The sequence below is a fragment of the Herpailurus yagouaroundi genome, unplaced genomic scaffold (genome assembly GCF_014898765.1).
Source record: "Herpailurus yagouaroundi ecotype Mexico unplaced genomic scaffold, PumYag 198, whole genome shotgun sequence".
Lineage (NCBI taxonomy): Eukaryota > Metazoa > Chordata > Mammalia > Carnivora > Felidae > Herpailurus > Herpailurus yagouaroundi.
This window is the reverse complement of record NW_024412429.1, coordinates 27199133-27217736: the sequence shown is the minus strand read 5'-3', so window position 1 is coordinate 27217736 and position 18604 is coordinate 27199133. Positions and strand designations below refer to the sequence as shown.

Below are 18604 nucleotides of genomic sequence, written 5' to 3'. Positions count from 1 at the left end.
ACTGCTGAAAAAAAAATGGACATTTACTTCTTCCTATACAAAACAAAGGTAATAATCCTTGCTATATTTTAACAGTAGGCACGACACGTACTTTCTACAGATTAGTTCTACAGAACTGTTTAAAAAACTTCCACAAAGGCATGCGTTTTTTAAGAGGAATAAGACTCCTACTCTCAACATTTTCACATTTTTCTTAAACCTTTTCATGACTGTAATACATCTGAAATCCCTTCGTGAGTGGCAAGTGTAGTTAAAGGAGTAAGGAAACTGGCCAAACAGACCTCCGAAAAGAGCAAAGTAAGAAGAGAGGATGGAGACAAGCCTCTCGGAAAGACAAGAGAAGGAGAAAGGTGCCCCTGGGTACGAGGCAGACCTGGCCCTGACAGCTGAGACCCACAGGGGAGGGACCAGAATGGGATCAAGCATTTGGCTGAATAGCAACTGACCAGAACTGCTAGGGGGCTCAGTTCCTTCTATGAAGACTCAGTTCCTATTTTGTGTGTGCTCCTACTAAAGACTAAACTTGAGATCCTGAAATTTCAGATATCTAGTTATGAGTTATGTTTATGATTTAGTGTGAAGGATCAGGACTTTTCAGTTTAAGTCAGACACCATTTTTGGTTGAGAGTAGCAGGCGACACGAAGCCTCTGCTAGACAAAGTTCAGTTCCACGACACTGTCTCTTGTTTGACAGGTCTCCCTGGCTTACTCTCGTAATCTCTACATCCAACCAATTTATGACAAATGAATTTTTTGTTGCAATTGTACTGATACACCCATTCGTAGCAATTTTCTGCCCCCATACCAGCAAGGCTCTGGACAAAGTTCGAACATTTCCTCTACAACTCTAAAATCACAGTTATAAATATGAATACATATGTGGATACAAGTTTAGATTTCTCATATAATAAACAGTCATTCTCAGGGAAATATTTTAACAATACACATAAGATGTTCTTTGTTGTATTTACAGTTATAAAAAACATGGCTTTAGGGGATAAATACTACTTTCTTAACTCGCATTGTTAGTGGCAGAAATAAATGCCATGAGAATCAGAATTTAACCTCATAAGGCAAGGTCAAAGGAGAAAAAAATGATAGTTTGTGAGATAAGTTCTTAACTCCAAACCCCAAACTAGGAAAAAACAAGCAAAAAAAACCTTCTTAGATGTTTTAATATTCATCTAATATATATTTTGCGTGTGTATAAAATCAGATACATAGAACTTGTAACAGTTGGAACGATTAAGTAGCCTTTTCATATATTTCCAGTACACTCCATGGAAGTCACGATAATGATCCCAAGAAAAGAAAATCATGAATGTTCTATTCATCCTCCAAATAATTTCTGTTAAGTTTCTGTGCCAGCAAATCAATTCTGGGTCACATACTTCAGTCATGCAACCACTGGTTGCCGGGAGCCCGCAACGGCTGTACCCGCTGCAGGACAAGGCGGCCCCTCGCAGGGCTTTACACAGATGACAGGCCTAACCTACAACTGCCGTATGTGTCAGAAGCTTCGCTTGTGATTGAGACTTGCAGCAGGACAGAGAGCTTTGCCTCTGAGCATTTCCACATCCAAATCAAGAACCGTGAACGCCTACAGGCTTCTGAATCCTGAGCCATAAGATGCCAAAGTAACACCTTCTCTGCTCCAAATTAGCATCCCCAAATTTACAGAGAAAAAAGTAGGAAGACTGACTAGCAGGCTCTGCCCAGTTTCTTCCACCTACTAAAATCACCTCATCACCTCTAGGAAACTCATTCCTAATCACTTATGGCACATTTGTGTCATATATTTGGACATCTGATTTCATGTACACATTTTAAATATATTATGCTCATTTATCTGTAGTTTCCACTTGCCTTAAATCCCATTATCCTGTCTGAACCCAGTCTGCCTACTTTCCACTTCTGTGTCACTTACCAGCTTGCTCTCTCTTGTTCCCATTGATCCTTCACATTGTTTCCTGCCTGAGTGATCTTCCCTAACTGCCTTTCTCACCTCATCTTGTCACGGCACTCCCGGCTGGCTCCTCGTGTCTAGGAGATTAAGTTCAGATCCCTGGTCTAGCACACAAAGTTCTTCCCAGTCTGGTTTCAACCCTTAGCCCCATCATTCGAATCGCCAACCACGTGTCTACCCTATACTCTTGCCACTTACCAGATCTGCTTGTGATATTCTCTCTGCTTGGGATGCCCTTGTCCACTCCTGCCAATTCAGAGTTTCACTCAAACCTCAGCATACAAACATAACCTCTTTTGTGAAAACTTGCCCAAATACACTGGGTTGAGTGAGCTCACAGTATTCTGCCCACAATCCTGCTCACGACTATATATGATAATTATCACAATCAGCTGTATTATAACCATCAACTTATAATGATTAAGCTGTGGTCTACTTAAAACTGGAATTTGTGTGTGTGTGTGTGTGTGTGTGTGTGTGTGTGTGTGCGCGCGCGCGTGTGTGACATTTTACACCCCTAGGGAGTATCAGAGGCACTTAGAAGGGGGCCCCACCAAACCAGGTGAGTTGGCTGGGCATAATCTGTAAGCAAACTACACTTCCTTTTTATACCCTGAATTACTCAGAAGTTCGGCGGCACTCGAGATTGGGCATACATCATGGCAAAGACTAGAGCATTACACTTCTCATCAGTCTAGAATTTAGTAGCAGAAGCAGATTCTACCAGAGGCTATTAATGATAAAGTAGTTCAACAAAAGCAATCAAGTTTCTGGAAATGAGCTATCAGAAACTCAATTTCATCACAATTCTGGGAGCCTAAAAATTACCCATCTCAGTGTGCATGTGGGGTCACTGTACTGTGTGATATAGATGTCTCTACGTGCTACAGAGAAGTGTGGGGCTTTTCACAGACTTTCACCTTGTTGAGCGAATGGCTAATTATAATTTTTAGCTTTTAAAAACCATTCCATTAAATGTTTCCAACACTGTAAGGTATGTAAATGCATATTAGAACTGCAGTGGTATTTTTCTCTTAGGCGACTCTCCTCTAATCTGTGTGGACCTTACTTACTCACTTGTAATTATTTATTGAAGCCTTGCAAAGGATCATTTGGGATTATGGGTATAGGCTGTGTTCTGTAGAAGACAGTACGCCAGATAAGCATTGAGCGAAGGGTAAGAACTTATTAGATCCTCGATGGGAGCAGGGCATTTTCCTAATGCCAGGTTTAAAGTGAGATTACTAGTTGGGGAACAAAGTTTAGATTTAAGTTTAGCACCGTAACAGAAAAAAGATATTTCTAGGTACCAGATTATAAATAGTTAAGACTGCCAACTTTATCAAGTTTAGAGATCTAAATTCAAGTTAAAAATAGCAATTAACAATTTCCTAGAACCTCCTGCCACACTGAAGATAAAAACATAAAGTGTGGAGCCATATCATTTTCAACACTAGAGCCAGAATTCATAAATTTGGGTATTTTTTTCCAAAAGGTTACAAGAACATCAATATTATGAAGTCAAATATTTCCTGGCATTTCCTGCCAGTCATGACTCAATTTATTTTGCCTCTGAGTTTTATATTTTTATACATAATGTTCTTTCCTGGCCTGACAAAAAAATCGTCATACCATGATTATTTTCACCTCTCTTAAGGGTTAGAGACTAAAACAGAGCATTTCTTTATTGCTACATCAAACTTGCCTTCTCAAAAAAGGACTTCCATTAAGTATTTTAAATAAAAATAACGACTAAGTAGGAGACAAGAATAATATGGAGAAATAAAACTTACAGCAAAGGTAAACTGTCTTTCAGCTCATAGCACCTGTCACTTCCCAAAAGACCTTAATTACAGCCCTAACAAGCAGCAGAAATTATATTTTGTTTTTTTATTCCTCCTTAATTTTCAGATCAAAACTGAAGATTAATGCCCTGAAAACAGCAGTTAAGAGAAGCAAAAGGCAGATATCTACATAGTTAATGAACTATGAAACAGACACTTAAAACACTTCCATAAGTTATCTGTTTTCAATATAACAGCATCCTCACTATTTCACAGATACAAATTGTTTAAAACTATGAAGCACACGAAAGATCCATTCATTTAAACTACTAAGATGTACTACTATCTTTAAATGCCATTTCTTCTAAATCCACATTAAATAAGGCTATTTCTATATTTAATTAAAAACTAATGGCTCTCTTTGATCAGAAACATCTAAAAAGAATGCCTTGTCACTTTTTCCGTATCTTTCCACTCAACTCATTTAAAAAAAAAAAAAAATCCTACCTTTACTCTCTTCTTCCCTTCCTTCCTACTTACTTCCTCTTTTCTTTTTGAAAGGTGCTTATTAGCATGTCCTTCTCTTTAAGAGAAAAAATAAAAGGAAAAGGAGGAGTGAACAGTGAGAAGAATGGTTAATAGCTACGGTTTTGAAGTTTTCAAATAATTTGAGGGGCAAGTTGGGCATATATGAAATTAATTCTATGGGGATAGAATTTATTTTTTAAATCTGAGATGTGAACTTTGTAGCATTTTCAAAGCAACACAGTGAGCCACAGGAAGACAAGACGGAGGCTCTCTTGCACAATGGGAATCTGTGACCAACAACTCTGTATTCTTTTGCTGAGCTTGATTCTGTGTAACAGAACTCAACATACTAATTAAGTCAAAGCCATATCATCTGGACTGTTAAAATAAAAGAGGACACTGCATATTTACATACATAGTACATATTACATGATGTGTAAGCATACAAATAAAACAGTATTACTAAGTGTCACTCACTGAGATACACAGTATATGTTTACTAGAACATACACTTAATTAGCAAATGAAAACAAGGTCAGCTAAACCAATTTTCACAAAATACTTCCTTAGACACATATACCAGATTGTAAAAACATACAGTTTTCTGTCATCAAAATAACTAGAAAATACAGAGAATGATAAAAAAAAAATGTTCTTTCCACCATTAAGCACACAAAAATTGAAAAGCCTGCCACCATTTCCCTCTAAGCACTCCACTCAATCATGCATATCAGCTAAAAACCATAATGAATGGAAATTTGGGTTAATAAAATTAATTTCAAACAAGCAAGCTAAGTGATTGACTTACAGGATCAGCTGGTGCAATGTTAGAATCAAATTGGGTCAGAGTTTGTGAGCTTGAAGAGCGTTCACTAAATGTCTCCCACTGCTGAACAGACAGAGGAGAGACAAGTCAGCATGATGAGAAAGATGGAGTCAAAGATCATTGGAGAAGATTTAGCAAAGTAATTCAGAGGTTGCACTGCAAGTTGTGTTTCAAAGGCCTGACAAAATTCCGTAATTGCTGTTTTTCCATAAACATTTTATACTTCTCTATGCTGGGTCATCTTAAAATGTTAAGGCGGGCAGCTTCACATTCCAACGTAGGATAACAATTTATTGCAATCTCAACGGGAGAGATTCAAAGTGTCACAGAATTAAAACTCAAAACACCCTGTAGGAAGAGAATCTAAGTGATATAAATGGCAACAAAGTAAAAATGTGAAGGGGTTGGTCTTGATTAGAGAAAGTATTACTTCAAATCCTTCTTTCAAAATTCTAATGTTAATGTATTGATTTGGTGATGCTAAATGAATCCTGTGTACCAAAGTTTTGGTCAAAACAAAGCAAGTCACTGTGACTTGCCAGTGCGACCCCTGAAAGATGATTCTATTATGTACGTGCACATATTTTATCCGTATGCAGAGATATTTAATAAAATATAATTGAGGTAAAATGAAAAGATTTCCGGAATTAATATATGTTTCAGCTTATGTCAATCTGTAGCAAGTCAACCCCTGCCATCAGCACTACAAACAGGGCCATGCCAGACCACAAGACAGAACTGCCCATCAGGCACCGCCCCCCACCCCATGCTAGAAAAATCAGAATGCGGCCACAATGAGAGCAAATCAAGCATCTGAGTTTGTGTTATATATAGAAAATATATTTTGATATGAAATACTACTCCTCTAAAAGAGGTACACGAATATCATACCTCTTAAAACAGGTGGAGTGATCATACGTTAATTTTAGTAAATTCCATTTGTTTGGGAGATCTTAGTAATAAAATAGCTAAGAATTTTATATCAAAATTGCATTAAAATTTGATTAAGAATTATCAGTTATTCTCTGAAGAAGGAAAAACATCTACACATGTACAATATATACACACAAATGTTTACACACAGACACACCCTACTCTATTAGCCAAAATCCTTTCTATAATTCAGTGTGGAAAAGTATACATTTTTATGCTTCAAAGTTCGACTTACTATTTAAAATAGTGATATTCAATTTGAGAAGACATGTAGAAATTAAAGATTAGCAAATACGCTGATGAAAATTATCTACAAAAATAGATAATATAAATCATTCAACAACTCTCCCTCTAGATAAGTTTTTTCATAAAAATTAAGATAGAAATACTAATGCATTCAAAATGATTCTTGAATAAAGAAAACCCACAACAATTCACTTTTGTCACGGACATCACTTCAGTGATGTTATTAATATAATCAGTTTCTTCAATAATTATTGTTGCAGGGGTAGAGAAGAAATTTTTAAAATCCTAATTATCTAATTATGGAGAAAAGTTTAGATGCAGAAGATTTTTGCCAAAAAAAAAAAAAAAAAAAAAAGGCATTACCTATCTTATCTGGTGACATGAAGTTTTACTTGGGTTTTTTAAGGTTATATATAAGCTACCTGGAGAGCAGAGAAACAACCCAGATCTTTACTTTAGTATAATGGCTAAAAGCATGCTGCTGGAATCCTAGTTATGCTGTATGACCTTAGGCGAGTTATTTAACCTCTCTGTGCTTCAGTTTCACCATCTGTAACATGAGGCTAATAATACCTGTATCACAAGGTTGTGACGAAGCTGTCAGGAGTTAACACATGTGAGAGCTTTTTGGACAGAGCTGGCACAGCAAAATTTATGCTCGACAAATGTGAGGTGCCATTATTAGTGTTAACCAGTGCCCCGTCCGTGTTTGCAGGTGCTGAGTATTTGCTGAAAGAGTATTAGTGCTTTGTGGTAGAAAATTAAAATGTAATTTAAATTCCATACCCTAAGTATATATACTTTTTATAAATACTATTAAAATGTCTCAAAATCAATGTTAGTTTTAGTAACATTCTGATATTTCATATGTAGTTAAAAAAATTGTGACACTCATGATGAACATTGTAGCAAATACTACAAAATGAAACTTGCTAGGAATATTGAAAGGAAAATGCAAGTACTGAAATCAGAATTTGGAAGGGACTCCATTCCTTGTCTTTAATGATCACATGCAATTTTACTGAGAATGAAGATGGGCTTTAGAACTGAGTTGATTTAGAACGAGTTGCTTTTATTTATGAACTGATATCAATGGAATATAAATATTCCTTTAATCTGATAGTGCTTTTAAAAATGACAAATGAATAAATGTAGCAAAAATTAGTGATTTCAAGAAAACTGACCATACTTTCTATAAAGCCTACTAGTAAATTTTTTTTCCTACTAGTAAATTCTTTTAAGCCTTAATTCCTCCCTCTAACAAGGACTTAGATGGTTATTTGATGATAAATGTATGTTATAAGGTCTCAGACACGTATCTGTGATTATGTCATAAAGCAGCTGCAAGTACTTAAAATTTGCCAGTTCCTTCTCTGCTTTCCAACTATGTAAAATTAACTAGTGTCCCTTCCATCTAGTGTTTTTCAGCCTTTAAAATACATGGAAAACATAGAAAGCTTAGAATTTTTCCTGAAACAAGAAACTTCTAGGTTTGTAGCACTATAAAAGTGATATCAAAAACGAGAAGAAAAAAAGTACTTGTTCACAAAGAAAACTGCTCTCACAGACCAGGCCAGTGGTTTCCTAGGAGTTTTACACAGCATTAAGGTTTAGCAGAGTCGGGGGACCTCGGGCCTTCTCTTTTTCTAATCAGAGTGGCCCCATGGGAGGGCCTCTGGGCTTTTTTTTTTTTCTTTTCTAATCAGAGTGGCCCTATTTCTATTGTTTTCTATAGAGGAGCTCAAGTAATGGGGGGAGGCAGTGTATTTGGTCTCAAATTCTGTTTTGCATGCTGTGCTTGGTCTGACACGATTTATCTTTTAACCACTGTATTTGGTAGTTAAATCGTTCCATTTTGTATAGCATAGAACTAAATTATTATAAATAGCTTGGGTTGTAGAAAATGCTTTTTTCATGTGGAAAGCTGGAGAGTGACTTCTCACACTCACTTCCAATGCTGAGATACGGAATATATTATCACATACCTTGCTTACAGGAAATGAGAAGACTGTGTGATACGGTGGGCACAGCTGACTGAATGTCAAAGGATCTGTGTTTAAATCTTAGCTCCAGACCCTCTCTGGCTATGACATATGTGGGCCAAGATATCCACCCCTTTGTTAACTTCATGGGTCTGCCCCATCTAACTCACAAGGCTTTAGCAGGAATAAGTGCTGGAAACCAAACGATAGTATTTATTATGAAAAATACTTGGAAAAGCTCAGTCATGTCATTATAAACCTTTATCACAGTCATATTGGGTATGTTCTCTCATGCGTGCATACTGACAGAGCTATCTGCTGAAATTACTCTGTCTGGAACTTCTTACCTTAAAATAATTAATGTTAGTAAAAGAAAAGGGAAGATCTGCTAACCTCACTGCTCTGATTCAACTCAGGCCAAGTCTGGTTTAGTGACGGCATTGACGGCGACTTGCTTGGAGGTGCTTCTGCAGGAGAGCCTGAATAACCTACCTCACCTGGCTGATCCCCAACGTCTGCAATTGAAAAACAGAGAAATTCTCTATAAACAATACATTTAGTTTAGGAATATTTACTTATAAAAGAAAACCGAACAAAAGATTTTCAAAAGCAGTAATTTATAAACTGAATTTCCTTTCCTTATGCTCCCCAAATAAACACTTTAAAAATCAAACAATCAGGCAATACTTATTAATGCTATGTATTGTCTACTCGGAACCATAGCTTTCCATGAAAATAAAATCTAGTCAGGCATAAATAGAGAAAAAGAGTGTTACACATAACAACAAATGCAATAGGCACATGCTCTGAATAATTTATTTTATTTTATTTTATTTTACTTTACTTTTATTTTATTTTATTTTAATTTTATCTTACTTGACTAGATGTCTTTTTTAATTTAAATCCAAGTTAGTTAACATATGGTGTAATGATGATGTCAGGAATAGAATTTAGTGATTCATCACTTACTTATGACACCCAGTGCTCATCTCAACCAGCGCCCCCCTTAATGTCTATCACCCATTTAGCCCATCCCCCCAATACCCCTTGAGCAACTCTCAGTTTGTTCTCTATTTGAGTCTCTTATGGTTTATTTTGAATCATTTTCTAATAATCTCACACCAGTTCCCAGAGTGTATTTCATGGAAGATTAATCATTAAGGTGCTTTAAAAAATTAGGCTTCCTGTTCAAATAAATGTGGTGATACTATAACTCCCTGTTGAACATCCCCATGCACACCTGTGTATCAAAGACTTGTAATGTCCTTGAACAAATAAACTTTATTTAACCAGTTTTTCCCAAACACAAACCATTTTTATCAAACAAAATCCTTCCATATTCCCTTGGAATATAATTTGGAAACTGCTGATTTAGAACTCATTCACTCACATTTTCTCTACAAACCTCCCCGTTACCAAAAAGCAGCATATATTGGCAAGGCAGACAGCAAAAGGAAAGGAAAGGTCCCAGGCTTGGGCAAAAAGCAAAGTCAATAAGCCAACTTTTATCATTACAATGTATAATTACATTACAATGTAATTACATTCCAATGTAAAAACAGAAGGAATTTCAACAGCAACTAAACTCTGAATCCAATTTTCCCAAATTTTACATGGTTTTGAATATAACCCCAGCCTGAAAATCAGATTAATTGCCAAATTAATGGGACTACTTAATCTACTGAGAACCTATAACAAAAATATGATTCTAAAATCTGTCAGCATCTCACTGTTTGACCATGGGCAAGTTGAATAAAACAGCACCTGAGTTTCTCCATCAGAAAGACATTTGCCATTAACTGTACTTCAAAGTCCTAAGAGATGGCCATATAACTTAGCAATATAAAGGTTTTTACCTTTCAACCTATTCATAAGCAAATCCTTTATATTTTAGGGCCTAACAGAGGACCTAATACATAGCAGGCACTCAAATATTTTTTGAATTACTTTCAGGTTCTCCATTTAAATTCATTCTTCTTTACTGTTACTTTCCTAAAACAAAAATTACCTGTTGACATTTTGAAAAAGTTCTCAAAATTTCTCTTTGCCCCATTTCTGTTCCATGGCTATCTCAAATTTGCCATTCGCTTACCCTGACATAACTTCTTTAAGTCCTAATTTGCAGTCCAGCATATTTTGATAAACTTTTGTTTTCCAAGATCAAGAATAGTTGCTACTTTTTTCTTAATCTTGTCCCTTTGTCAACAAACGTGTCCGAGTGGTGTAGAACCAATGCCTCCTATAATATTCTATGAAGGCTCAAAACTCTCAGAGAAGGACTAATGAAAACATTATTTATGATAAATCCATTGCAGTTCTCAGTGTGAACGAAAATTACGGACTTCTCCCCCTATGATTACCAAGGGAAAGGAAGTTAAGGAAAGGAAGATAATGGCTGTAAATTTGACTGTTCGCTTTAAGTAAAATGAGGATGGTGAATGAAGCAACGTCAGAGATACCCCAAAGCAGGTATTCATATGGAGAAAAGCAGAATTAGAACAGTCTTAAGCACAGAATGATTAATTTTCAAAAGAACCTATCTATCTAAAGTCAGACTGTATCAGTGAAGTTCGAAATGTCATCTCAGGGCAAATTTCCAGACTTCTGCTCTCCTGTCTCAGTCTTCTACTTACAAATTTAGGATCAGACTGCACCCTACCCCCACTTCAGGGCAGTTACAATTTAGGGTAGATTCTGGGAACCTCTTTGGTTCACTGGTACAAAACTGCCTTGGGTCCAGCCTCTCGAGGCCGAGAAGTGAAATGTTAGCCACCCAAATAATTGTACTTCATAATTATTCTAATAGTTATTTTCCTCGAGTACCAATTCTCAAACTGTGGTCCATGGACTCCTGGGGAGTCCCCAGGACTTTTTACGGGCTCTGAAAAGTCAAAATGGTTTTTGTAATGATAATAATGCTTTTTCCTGTGACGGCACCTACGACAATAAAGCAAAAGCAATGGTGGGTAAAACTGCTGGCTTATCAATAAGCAAAAATCAAGGCAGTGGCACCAAAATATATTAGTCATTATATCCTTCACCCCACGCATTCCAGTTAAAATAAACAAGCATGACAACTTCACTGAAGAACGCTCACAATTATCACACTAAAAATTATTTTTATGAAACCTCAACCCTGAAAACACGTCTCAATACTCTGCATGGCAAAAAAAAAAAAAAAAAAAAAAAAAAAGGAAACGTATACAAAGCACTCTATTTCATATCCAGGATTACAGTGGTCTCAAGGAAAAGTACTTGTATGGCTCAGTTGTCAGCTGAACAGGCCACTTTTGTCATGGAACACCATTTTCCTTGAAAGAATAGCTGATAAACTATAATTATGCAGACTTGGATATGATGCAGGCATTTTCTCAAAAAATGAATTAAGTGAGCCTGTCACTTCCAGGAAAACCAACTATCTTCAGTATTTGTTACAAATGACAAAGTTTGAGCTTTCAAGCAAAAAATAAGAATTTTGGAAAATGTGTATCCATGCCCATACTCTCAAGAACTTCACAATGCTTCTTTGATAAGATAGGTTATGTTAACATATACGCTTTTTTGACATTTTATAATAAAATGTCCCAATGTTTGAAAGAAAGGTCTGTATAACTCAATAAACTGATGTTTTACAAGTAATCAATGCGCTAAGTTACAAAATCATGCATGGGGTAAAAGATTCGCTCAAAGTGTATTCAAAGTGCAAGGCAAACCTATGGATTTTGATGTAACAGTACAAACAATTCATCTATATGGTTTCGGCTCTCAATTAACCTTTAAGAAATTACCATCTGTTGAGTTTAGGAGTAGTACCAAAGAACATCTGTAATTATCTGAAAATAGTCCTCCTTTTACTACTGAGGCCACGTTTTCTTCATGTATTAGAGACTGGCAACCTTTTTCTACAAAGGCCAGACAGTATATATTTTAGGCTTTGCAGACGGCCTATATGGTCTCTGCTGCAAACATGCAACTATTGCAGTGCAAAAGCAGCCAGAAATAACTTGTGAAGGAATGAGGTTGGTTTGTAGTCTAATAAAATTTTATTTGCGGAAAGTAAAATTTTAATTTCATATAAATTTCATGTATCATCAAATACTGCCCCCCCCACCTCGATTAAAAAAACCACCGCCACCCCATTGTGCTTGTGGACTATACAGAGACAGCAGACTGTTTGGTCCTCAGCCTTTAGTTTGCCAATTCCTGACACATTTCAAACAACGCAACATATCCAACAGACTGAACGCAAAAGCAAATATGAGAATCTAGCTGTCTTCTATTAAACCAGATATTAAAGAGGTTTGCAAAGATGTAAAACAATGCCATCCTTTTTATAATTTTTTTTTTCTTATTTTGGAGAATTCGGTTGTTTTCCTAAAAATATCTGTTAATATATAAAAGGTGTTCTATTGTTATTTTAAAACAAAGCATAAAATCTATCAGTTTTAATTTCTAAAAGGGTAGCTATTTTGTTGAATAGGTAATTACCGATAGGTCTCGTCCGCATAAACTCTTTTGTGGTCCACGATAATTTTTAAGAATGTAAAGGGGTCCTAAGACTAAAAAGTGTGAAAACTCACTGTCCTAGAAAATCCAAAATTTATTTCTAGAATAAATTAGCAAAATCACACATCGCCTCTTATATAGAACAACAAATGGTAGTAGAAAAAGAACAAATTACCTATGTTCTAGAAACTAACAGTCATGAGACTGAGAAGCACTAGGTCTGTAAGTAAACCGCACCTCCTTCAACCTGGCTCCCTATAAATGCCAACCAAGAGCTTCACGCCCACCCACAGAAGTTAGTCTTTAAGACTGTATCTTGCGGAGGCAGGGGCGTAGTTTTACGCTTACCTGATGCAGTGTTCCAACCTAGCCTCCCGCTGGAACACTGTGTCAACCCTGCCTCCCTCCTGAGGGTTCTGCTCTGCCCCTGACATCATCAGAGCATCAGGGCTGAAAAAGAAGAGCATGAGCCTAAATTATTTGTTAAAGTAAACCCCAAAAGGGCTGTTATGCAAAAAGTATTTCCATGTATAAAAGTGGGTCTGGAAGACACAACCCTGTGTGATCACAATGACATACTGTCAATCTACATTTAAAGTTAGAAATGATTATATTAGATGAGTGCAAACTGTATTTTTAGGATCACACCAGAAAATAAAAACCCTGTCAGTAGTTTCCATCCTTCTAGCCTCCAAAGATTCTGAAAAGTTCCCAGATTCGGGTCGGTACAGCGTGCCTGCTGAACACTGGTCTTTCTCAAAGACCTTTGGTTTTGTTCTAGGTTTATCTTTCCATTGTTACACTAACATGCTAACACTGCTTCAAAAATGACTGCTGGTTGTTATTAATATGATAGAAATACATATGCTCCCTAGAGTCTTAGGGTTTAAAACTTATTTTGCTTTCAAGTAGCAAAATAAAGGTAGGAAGAATCCTTCAATCATGAAACCTCAGTCAAAGCTGCAATCTCATTTAATAGCTTTGTTAAAGCATAAGCAGCTACATGTCTTATTTGAAATGTGAATATTATTCTTATAAAAAAAGTATTTAAAACAAAAACTGGTTTGGATAAATGTTAAGTCTTCAAGTAAAACTACTAATGGTACATTTTTCATGCAGACTTAAAAGACAGGGACAAACAATGGATATGCAAAAAGAAATTAAAGAATTTAAGGTATACTATGCTTTGTTTTGATATTATACCCATTAAAAAAACTACATTCTATTTGAAAAATTAATTTTACTCTTCTTCAACACTCCACAAAATGGAAACTTCTTCAGTAAGCAGACCTTTATACAGGCTACATAGTTTACCAGTTTTAAATTAAAACCAAGGATTTTTTAAGTACAAAACTGTGTACAATGTTTGAAAAGAAACATTCACTCCAAATCCTAATTAAATTGTAAACTGTTGACTTTTTTTTGCAGTACTGATCTTTTATAGGAACTATTATTTGACTCAGCTACTATACTTCAAAGAATATAATCTACAGATACATAGAAGGTTCCCATTATCCAAGAACAGCTAAAAATGGAAGAAGTGCATCTATGTGAATCCAGTTAAAATAACTAAAATTTCATGAAGAAAAAATAATGTATGTAGGGCTTTGTTTTCAAAACTTAACACAGAAAATTGTGAAAATGAGTATCAAGACCAAAGAATAAAAGATGCTATAATTCTGAGGTGCAATTTGGTAGCAAAATTAATAAAAGTAAGAATTCAATCAGTGAACATTTACTGAGGGCCTATACTTAAACACAGTAAATAAAGACAAAATATTGAGCAAGATGACAATGCTTTCATTTATTTCCAGGGACTTCTCTTTCCTTTTTTTTTTTATGTACAAAAAAATTTTTTTAACATTTATTTATTTCTAAGAGACAGACAGCATGAGCATGAGCAGGGTTGGGGCAGAGAGAGAAGGAGACACAGAAACGGAAGCGGACTCCAGGCTCTGAGCTGTCAGCACAGAGCCTGACGCGGGGCTTCAACTCACGAACTGTGAGATCATGACCTGAGCTGAAGTCAGACGCTTAACCAACTGAGCCACCGAGGGGCCCCTCCATGGAGTTCTCTTTCCTACAGAGGAAGACAGACGTCTTTCATTTCACTTTTGAGTTTCATATCACAATTGTAAAGAAAAAGTACAAAATTTGTCCTTTATACAAAAAATAATGTGAAGTATCAGTAATTATTCACAAGGACTATTACTAAAGCTCTGATATTTAAACCATAATCCTTTACTTATTCTTTTTTTTAAAATCTTATTTATTTTGAGAGAGAGCACGAGCAGGGAAAGGGCAGAGAGAGGAAGAGAGAATCCCAAGCAGGATTCACACTGTCAGCACAGAGCCTGACACAGGGCTCAAACTCATGAACCACGAGATCATGACCTGAGCCGAAATCAGGAGTTGAACGTTTAACCATCCAGCCATCCAGGCGCTCCTAAACCGTAATCTTTTAAAGCCCCTACCATGTCATCCTTGTAGAGATTTTCTCCTTCAAGTATGATCTAATCTTGTTGTCAGTGTCTTTGCCAGGAATTTATGGAGTTCTAATCATTTTGACCAATTTCATTAAATGGTGCATTTTTGCCAATATTTGGAATTGTACTGATTTGTCACATACAACAACCAACTATCTGGAAAAAAAGGACACTAATGTTAAGAATGTATATATGTGTGTATGGGGGGGAGGGGAAGGCTTGAGAAGTAATTACTTAGGTGTAAAGGTAACGATGAATATTAGTGTTGATTTTTTCCTCTGCAACTAAAGTCATTTGGGAGAGTGAACTTTCAAAAATAAAGATTGAGGGAAACCTGGGTGGCTCAGTTGGTTGAACCACTGACTCTTAGTTTTGGCTCAGGTCATGATCTCACAGTTCATGAGTCCAAGCCCCTGACAGTGTGGAGCCTGCTTGGGATTCTCTCTCCCTCTCTCTCTCAAAATAAGTAAAAATAAAAAAAGCTTTTTTTAAATAAAGATTTAGGATTCTTTGTAGAAAATAAAGATATATGTATCTTTTTTGCAGTACTGTTTTAAAGGTAAAGTCAAGAAACTATCCAAAAATCCGTTAATAAGACATTGGTTAAATTAAGCCACATCTATATTATGGAATACACTGTATGATAAAGAATATGACAGCCCTATATGCGACAAAGTGCGAAGATGTTCAACACTATAAAAAAAATCAAGGATCTATAGTGTGTACTTGTGTAAAAACAGGTATCTGCATGTGTTACTGTGTTGGCCTTTTCTATGTTAAAAGTTTCTGGATAAACAGAAAAGTCAACAATGATTGGCATCAAGCTAGTCTCAAGTATGGATTTTTGGTAAACTATCCATAAAAAGTTTGTGGCTTTAAAAAATATTCATGTTTAGGGACGCCTGGGTGGCTCAGTCAGTTAAGTGTCTGACTTGGGCTCAGATCACGATCTCACGGTTTGCGAGTTCGAACCCCACATGGGGCTCTCTGCAATCAGCATAGGGCCTGCTTTGGATCCTTTGTTCCCCCTCCCTGTCCCTCCCCAGCTGTGCTCCCTCATGCTCTCTCTCAAAAATAAGTAAACATTAAAAAATGTCTATTCATATTAGAAGTACTGCAAGGAGATTGGGGATCTGTGCTACTACATGTCATCTCAGCAACAATGAAATACGCTCAATTTACTATGAAGCAGTGATGATGGAGGAGGAGACAGAATAGGGAATAACTTCACCCATTCTCTGAGCGTCCCAACCAGGTATTACTACTCGTGCGAGCAGGGTGGTATGAAGACAGAAAACAGTTTTAAAAACAAGTGGTTCAGCCACTCAGTCATTTCAAAAAACGTGAACGCCTACTTACATACTCAGTTTGCACCCTGCCAGGTGCTGAGACACAATGAACAAGAATGATCCAGTTCCTACCCGCCTAGGATCCTCCAGGCTAGTTTAAGAGGGAGATATTACCAAATAATCACAAAAAATCTATGTCAAATTGAAACTGTGCTCTAAAGAAGATTCTCTGTGGACTGAGCTGAAGGTGCACAGTATCCCAACATGTTTGGTTTTGTCCTTGAAGACTTCACAAAGGTGTTTCCATAGATGGATTTTTGTAGGCTTCTTTTTTCTTTTGGTAAGACAATAAAAACCAAGTTTCCTTGTTTATTTACCCTAGCTGCCCGATTCAGTGCTGATGTTAAATATTAAGTATTTTAATTCAGGCCCACATAAGCACTCCACCTACAGATCATTAGTTATTCTGTTTTACCTGACATTTAATCCTAAAAACCTCATCAAATAATTTTGGAAAAATTACATATGTCCCCAACCCAACCCATGTTTGCATGCATATAGAAAGCCTAACTTGTTACCCCAAGTTAGGGGTAACTTAAGTCACTAGTATTCATCGTTTATTTTTTAAGTTACTTAAATTGCCAACACAGAATACCTGCAGAGCTAATAATTTAGTATGCCCCAACATCACAAATTTATGGTAACAAACAGCCATATTTCAAAGAAACGTGTTAAGAAAAACATCCTACTTTAAAAGTGGCACACATTTACCATTAATTCACTCAATAATTATTTGCTGAACAACTTATTAGTACCCGCCTGGCCAAGTGCTAGGTCCTTAGGATACTATAATGAACACGATACATTTCTTGTTTTTTGTTTGTTTGTTTGTTTGTTTTTAAAGAGCTCAGAGAGGTAGTAGAAAGAGGAAAACAAAACAAAACAAAACAGGATTCAGTGTGATGTGTGTGCTATAAGCAGCAGCATGTAGGCAATATTACGAGAGATCAGAGGAACAGGAACTACTTTTGCCTGTGAGTCAGAAAGGCTCCAAAGAGAATCCCAAAGCAAGCTCCGCCAAAGGAAACTCTTTGGGTATTTGCCTTTTAACTTTTAAAACTTCTAAGGTGAACTTCTAAAAACACAGCTATTTTAAATTATTTTTGTGGATATTGAGTGATCTACAGTGTCACATAATTTCTATATACAAAGGACTTTGTGTACTATGACTCTCAGGCTTATCATTTTATTTTATTTTATTTTATTTTATTTATTTAACATTTTTATTCATTTTTGAGAGACAGAGTGTGAGTGGAGGAGGGGCAGAGAGAGAGGGAGACACAGAATCTGAAGCAGGCTCCAGGCTCATTTTTTTTTAAATATGAATCTCAGGCTTAGGATAGGTAGGTGGAAAAATATTAAACAGTTTCTCCAACCCCCAAATTAACAGAATTCCAAATTTATCATTTATATGTAGGCAAAGCAGATTTGAGTTTAATGCTGTGTAGCCAAATGTTTAGAATAAAGGTGATCAGAAAACCATATAATATTATGTTGGAATGGGACAAAATTATCTGTTTCTTTGACACCTTTAAAATTATAGTTAAAGCAATAGTAAACAGATATATGTAGGCAAAAAGCAGAGTGTCTACAGGAGCCTGGGTGGCTCACACTCTCTCTCTCTCTCAAAAGTAAATAAACATTAAAAAAAAAAAAAATTAAAACCAAACCAGAGTGTCTCTTAGCTAAACAGATTTAACAGGGATAAAAAGACAAATGCCCAAAAAAGAAGTTCTTGACTCATCAACCTTAAAATTCTGGCAGTAAGTCGAGTTTATAAAGAACCAGAATTTATTTAAATTAAAAATAAAAAACAAAAGCCTCCACTGACTACATGCTATAGCCAAATTCACCAATCTGAATGCAACAGATAACAGGTTCAGACAAGTCTCTAGAAAATAACATAACAGAATAAACTTGACTTACTTCCTTGTATTAGTATCCTACCAGTTTTCAAAGAAAGTCACAGCAAAATTCTAGATACAAGGCCCAAGTTTT

General features: G+C 36.2%; 1 protein-coding gene across 7 annotated transcripts in view; it reads right to left on the bottom strand.

Moving 5' to 3' along the window:
• REPS1 (RALBP1 associated Eps domain containing 1) overlaps positions 1-18604 on the bottom strand; it is an 87901-nt gene that overhangs the window by 14685 nt on the left and 54612 nt on the right. For 4 of the 7 annotated variants that reach the window (XM_040449046.1, XM_040449042.1, XM_040449043.1 and 1 more), the window contains exons 9-10: positions 8659-8780; positions 5087-5167 (exon numbers count right to left, since the gene is read on the bottom strand). In XM_040449046.1, the coding sequence (XP_040304980.1) occupies positions 5087-5167; positions 8659-8780 (203 nt within the window). The remainder of the gene's footprint in view (positions 1-5086; positions 5168-8658; positions 8781-18604) is intronic. The other 3 variants (XM_040449045.1, XM_040449044.1, XM_040449041.1) reach the window with 2 other exon arrangements.